The sequence below is a fragment of the Peromyscus leucopus genome, chromosome 6, assembly GCF_004664715.2.
Source record: "Peromyscus leucopus breed LL Stock chromosome 6, UCI_PerLeu_2.1, whole genome shotgun sequence".
NCBI classification, from domain to species: domain Eukaryota; kingdom Metazoa; phylum Chordata; class Mammalia; order Rodentia; family Cricetidae; genus Peromyscus; species Peromyscus leucopus.
Window position 1 is genome coordinate 79,223,725 of NC_051068.1, and position 6,000 is coordinate 79,229,724.

The 6,000-nt window shown below is 38.5% G+C and overlaps 1 protein-coding gene across 3 annotated transcripts in view; it reads left to right on the top strand.

Annotated features, from left to right (window-relative positions):
* St7l (suppression of tumorigenicity 7 like) overlaps positions 1–5,694 on the top strand; it is a 70,922-nt gene extending 65,228 nt beyond the window's left edge. For all 3 annotated transcript variants that reach the window (XM_028889951.2, XM_028889953.2, XM_028889954.2), the window contains exons 13-14: positions 555–647; positions 4,816–5,694. In XM_028889951.2, the coding sequence (XP_028745784.1) occupies positions 555–647; positions 4,816–4,994 (272 nt within the window). In that variant the 3' untranslated portion in view covers positions 4,995–5,694. The remainder of the gene's footprint in view (positions 1–554; positions 648–4,815) is intronic.
* The last annotated feature ends 306 nt before the right edge of the window (positions 5,695–6,000 follow it).

The window sequence follows — 6,000 nt, forward strand, 5'->3', positions numbered from 1 at the left end:
ACTGATTGTTGAATGACATTGGACAGATAATGACTTTCATGATCCTTGAACCAGATTTGAATAGTCTTTCTTTTTTTTTAAATTTATTTTATGTGTGTGGGTATATGACTGTGCATTCTTGTAGAAGACTTTTGTGAGCCTCATAGGTGGAATACTAAGCCAGCAAGAACTCTTTTAGCTTGAGAGCCACAAGTATACACATTCCTCTTTCTTAAAGATTCCTATAGAAGCAGGATTTATACTTGTGGAGTTAAGTCCATGATTGTGATGAGGTGACTGAGGAAAGAAGACCTCAGCCAGTGTTATCTTCTAGCATTCATTCCATTTACACTGAGACTAGACCACTCACTGTTCTCTTAGTAAATCTTATTCTTTCCTCATGCATTCTTCCCCCATATGTTCTTCTGTTCACTTTATTTCATCTAAAATGTCTCTCTAGAAAAGAAGATAAAATGCTTTGTGAAAAAATTATAAAAACATGTCTGCAGACGAGGTTTGATTTATAGCATAGATGAGTGAGATAAAATTGAATGCTAATGTATTTTCCCTCTCAGCTTTTAGAATGATTCCATACCCGTTAGAGAAAGGACATCTATTTTACCCTTATCCCAGCTGCACAGAGACTGCTGACAGAGAGCTGTTGCCTAGTAAGTAAATACTTCGTTTTCTTCAACTTGCAACTACTTAGATTATTTTTAGACTGGTTTCTGTCTTAGTCACCTTTTTGTTTGTTAGTTTCGTGTGTGTGTGTGTGTGTGTGTGTGTGTGTGTGTGTGTGTGTGTGTGTGTGTTTTGGGGTTGTTTTGTTGTTGTTGTTTGTCTGTTTGTTTTCTTAGAGACAGGGTCTCACTATGTATCCCTGACCTGGAAATCCCTAGGTAGACCACAGAAGCCTTGAACTCACAGAGATTTACCTGCCTCTGAGTGCTAGGATTAAAGGTGGGAGTGCCCTGATAGTTGCCTTTTTGTTACTATAATGAAATACATGCTACAGGGTTTGTGAAGAAAGATTACTGAGCTTGGGTTTTCAAGTTCGGAGTATGCAGGGCAAAACTCAGGCTCTGAGTAGGGGCTGCCCCTTGGCAGATCAGCCAGTGAAGTAAAGTACATAGTGAGTGCAGGAGCATGCATGCAGATAAGCAAGTGATTCTTGAACCAGAAAGAGGGAGGGAGAAAGAAAGAGAGGCAAGCTTGTTTCCCACAGTCCCTTCTGTTGGCTCAAGGTCTTTCTGCTAGACCCATCTCTTCCTCATATTGCCGCCTGAGGGACCAAATTTCTAACACATGGATTTTTGAAAGGACACAAACGATAGTGTTTACTATCTTAATTTTTTTTTTCATTTTATTTTTATTTATGTGTCTGTGTGTGTACATGTTGGCATACAGGTACCCACAGAAGCTAGAAAAGGATATTGGAGTATAGGAAGTTGAGAGCTGCCTGATTTGGCTGCTGTGAACTCAGGCTCTCTGCAAGAGCAGCAAACACTCAGAACTGCTGACCCATCTCTCCAGCTTCTTAGAGTGTGTGTGTGTGTGTGTGTGTGTGTGTGTGTGTGTGTGTTCACACTGTTGTATGCATTTGCATGTGGAAGCCAGAGGGCAACAGTGGGTGTTCTCCTTGATGGCTTTCCATCTTATGTTTTTCAACAAGGTCTTTCACTAAATCTGGAGCTCAGGCTACCTGGCCCGTGCGCACCACAGATCTGCCTGACTGTGACTTCCTAGCTCTAGAATTGCAGGCAGGGGGCATTTGGGTTTTCTGTGGGGGCTGGGGCCTGAACTCAGGTGCTCATGCTTGCACAGCAGTTGTTTTACTGAGCTATCTCAGCAGTCCCACAGCTCGGAGAGCTTGTATTTTATTTCAATGTTCATGCCTAGTCCAGTTAGCTGTACACTAGAAACTAGATAAGGTTATTTGAATAGAATTGCCAGGGGCCCTGAAATTTCTTTCTCTGTCTCACAAAAGAGACTAAGAGTCATCATTTCTAAGTAACCAAAGGAGTCCTTCACAAGGCTGAGATTACAAGTGGGGACAGTAGGGTAGAACCAAGTGGACACAAAATCTTCTAAGGAGCTGATGGGAAGAAAGTGAGTGAAGATTTAGAGGAGGAGCAGTCAGAGACAAGAACTAGATATTCTAGTAACTAAAGGAGAAGAAACTTCCCAGTGAGGAGGAGTAGCTGAGATACCAGGAAAGGCAATTACTGAGAAGAATCTATTGACTTTGGCAATTAGGAGGTCATTAGTGAGAGAAATTGCATTTGCCTACGTAGAGTGAGGTTAACTATTATTTTTCCTAACTATTATTTTTCCATTTAAAAAGGAACAGAGATTTTTAAGGCAAAGAAATCAATTTTTAAATCAATCAATACGTAAGTGTGTTATACCTGGGCATGGGAGCAAATGCCTATAATCCTAGTCTTTGGGAGGCTGAAGAGTGAGGACTGTGAGTCTGAGACCAGTCTGGACTACAAATAGCAAGGCCTTGTCTCAAAAAATACAGTGAAATAATGAACATTTTTATTGTATTAGGATAATACATTTATAGTAAAAGAATTTCTTTTTTAATGATTTATTTTTATTTCATATGCATTGGTGTTTTGCCTACATGTATATCTGTATGAGGGCATTGGATCCTCTGGAACTGGAATTACAGTAGCTGTGAACTGCTATGTGGGTGCTGGGAATTGAACCTGGGTCCTTTGGAAGAGCAGTCAGTGCTCTTAACCACTGAGACATCTCCCCAGCCTGTGTATTAATATTTCTTATGTCAGAACCAGGAGCTACAAGATCACACAGTTAAAAGTTTTTCAAAATATAGATTTTTTAAAATCTTATTTTATTTTTTATGTATATGGGTGTTTGCCTGCATATATTTTCATGTATGCCCAAAGGCCAGAAGAGGATGTCAGCTCTCCTGGAACTGGAATTATAGACAATTATGAGCTGCCATGTGAGTGCTGGGAATTAAACCTGGTTCTACTGGAAGAGTAGCCAGTGCTCTTAACCACTGAGCCATCTCTCCAGCCCCCAGTCAGGTTTTTTGGCAAGCTTTCATTAAGTCTTAACATCACACAGGGAACAGACAAGCTCCAGGACATAGACATAGAGGGATGTGCTAGAGGGTCTTGTTTGGTTATAGTATATGCTTTTACAGTATATTTTTCTGTTTCTGACTGTGGTGGAATGAACAAATTTTTAATAATGTGGAGTTCTAATACCCAGGAGTACTTACTGGTTTTTATTTTTAATTCTCTTTCAGCCTTGATATGACTTACAGCTTTCTGGAATTTGCTTATAGACTCATAAGTGGAGACTTGAACTATTCCCCTAGTTCATATGGCTGTTTTGTCATCTTTTATGCCTCCTGATAAATTTTTCTTTACAAGCCAGTGATGAAATTTGAACTTTCGTTCCAAGGGAGTTTCTGTACTAGTCAGTCATCCATTATATTGATGTATTAGCCAGACATTGACTGACAAGTGAATCTACAGGAAGCAGTCCAAGAAGAAATAATTAGGTCTCTCCTATAATACAGAAGTCTCATGTTTTAGGAAGTTTTCTTACTAAAGCTATGCAGTCTTACTATTATAAAATGAAAATAATACTATCTATCTTCAGGTTATTTCAACAATTAAATGAGAACTTTAAAAACCATAAAGTGCTTTAGGGTTTAGGCAATATTAATTTTACTGTCTCATTCCCTGCCTCCTACCAGAGTTTGTTTCTCTTTGTTTGCTGGAAGAAGTCAACCTCTCATGGATGAGGGATAGGGCAGAAGGGATTGCTTTTAGCTTTTACCAAGTTCAGTGCTGTTGTGCTTTTACATGAAATATGGCTTGAGGCTCTGGAAATCTGAATTTTTAAAATGAATTTAGTTTTTTATATATACTTTCTGAGTTTAGTATAAGATATATAAAATATTATAGCTATTGAAGGAAACGGGTATAACCTTCTCTGTTAATAGTTATGTTTTTTAAAATTGAAATTTATAGCCGACCTTGGTTCAGCATGGAATTAGTCATTCCTTACTGCAGCAGGATATTACATCAGGAATTCCTGGGTTGGTGTCCTAGCAGTCAACTTCCTGACTAATGAAGTCTTCACATAGCTCTCAGTTTTAAAGGAATTTATTGAGCACCTACTGTGCGTTGGACACTCTAATAGGCTTAGCTCTAGATTATTGTTATCCAAGTACTTGGACTAATATATAAGTACTTGAATAAAATTGGTAATGAGATCTCGTATACTAGAAAAATAATACTCAGGTGTATAAATGTGATAAAATAAGGCAAAGAACTTCATTTACAGCCAGAGCCTTGGCTTCCTAGTTCTGTTTTCATAGCACTCGGTGAAGTGTCACACATGCAATGTAGTAATAACTGAGTACAATTATTAAGCAGTGATTCTGGGAAATCCCCCAAGACATGTCCATCTCTTTATCTCTACACTACTTGCTGAGCTTCAAAGAATGAGAATTAATAACACCTCACATTTACTAAGTGCTTACACTGTCATTATAACAACTCCATAGCAACTTCCATAGGGTTTAGTGCACAGCTAATAAGTGACAAAGCGCTTTTTCAAAACCACTCAGCATGACTTTAGAATTCCTGTTCTTTCCCACGATGCCATCCTATTCCCAGACCCCAGGACAGCCATCTGACTATGCAAATGTACTGAATAGCTCTCTCTTACCTTTGTTCTTGTTACTTTTTAACCCTATTTTTAATTTTCAAAGCTAGGTTTAATTTAAAAATATTAAAACTGGTTTATGCTGAAATAAAACTCACTCTTACCAATTTTCCCTTGCAGCTTTTCATCATGTTTCTGTTTATCCAAAAAAGGAACTTCCTTTCTTCATCCACTTTACAGCAGGACTCTGTTCTTCGACAGCAATGATAGCGTTTCTCACACACCAGTTTCCTGAAGTCATGGGTGTTTTTGCTAAAGCTGTGAGTATGATCTCCAGGACTTGTGTGGAGTATTTATAAAACTGCACAGGAAAGCGGCTCTGATCTGTCTGTGCTAGACCACACGAGCAGTGAAAGATACTTGGAAACAGCAAGAGCTGCTTTGTAAAGCTTCTGCCATAAATATGTCAAACATGAATTCCGGTGATGTGAACTTACTTCTGTTGCTCAAAAGTTAAAAATACAATGCTATAACATTATAAAGTTGGCCTTTGTAATTACTTTTGGTGATTAAGACAGCATTCCTTACCAACTAAAGAATAATTCAATTTTTCTTTATCTTTAATGTATTTTCTTGTCTTGGCTGTCCTGGCACTCACTCTGTAGCCCAGGCTGGTCTCAAATTCACAGAGAGCCTGCCTCTGCCTCCTGAGTGCTGGAATTTAAGGCGTGTCTGGCTGATGATTGATATTAAAATGATAACTCTTTTCATTCCTCTACACAGATATATTAACTAATATCACCAAAAATAATTTTGTTTTAATAATTTTCATTTAAAAATGCATATTTCTTGGGGATTGGCAAGATGGTTCAACAGGTAAAGGACTTGTTACTATCTAAGCACTCCAAGTTAGAACCCACATAGAGGTAGGAGGAGAGAACCAAGTCTACAGAGTCGTCCTCTGACCTTCATACATGTCATGACACATGCGCCTCCCCCATGGTGCAAGCACAATAACAATGAATGAAGCATGAACAAATAAATAAAAATGTGTATCCCTTTTACAGCCTAGCATATTTACCAAATGATGGGTTAAAACGCAAAAGAAAGTGTTGTTTTATTATATTCCCAAACATAAAACATGCACTGAGAATAATAGAAGAACCAATTTACTTGGTAGTGTATTTCCTATATCTATGTGCTTCCATTATAACTACTGTTTTTCTATAGCTTCTTTTCCTGCCATAAGTATAGTTTATTTTAGCCAATGGTGGTGGCACAGGCACTTAATTCTAGCACTCAGGGGGCAGAGGCAGGCAGATCTTTGTGATTTCGAAGCCAGCCTGGGCTACAGAGCAAGTTCCA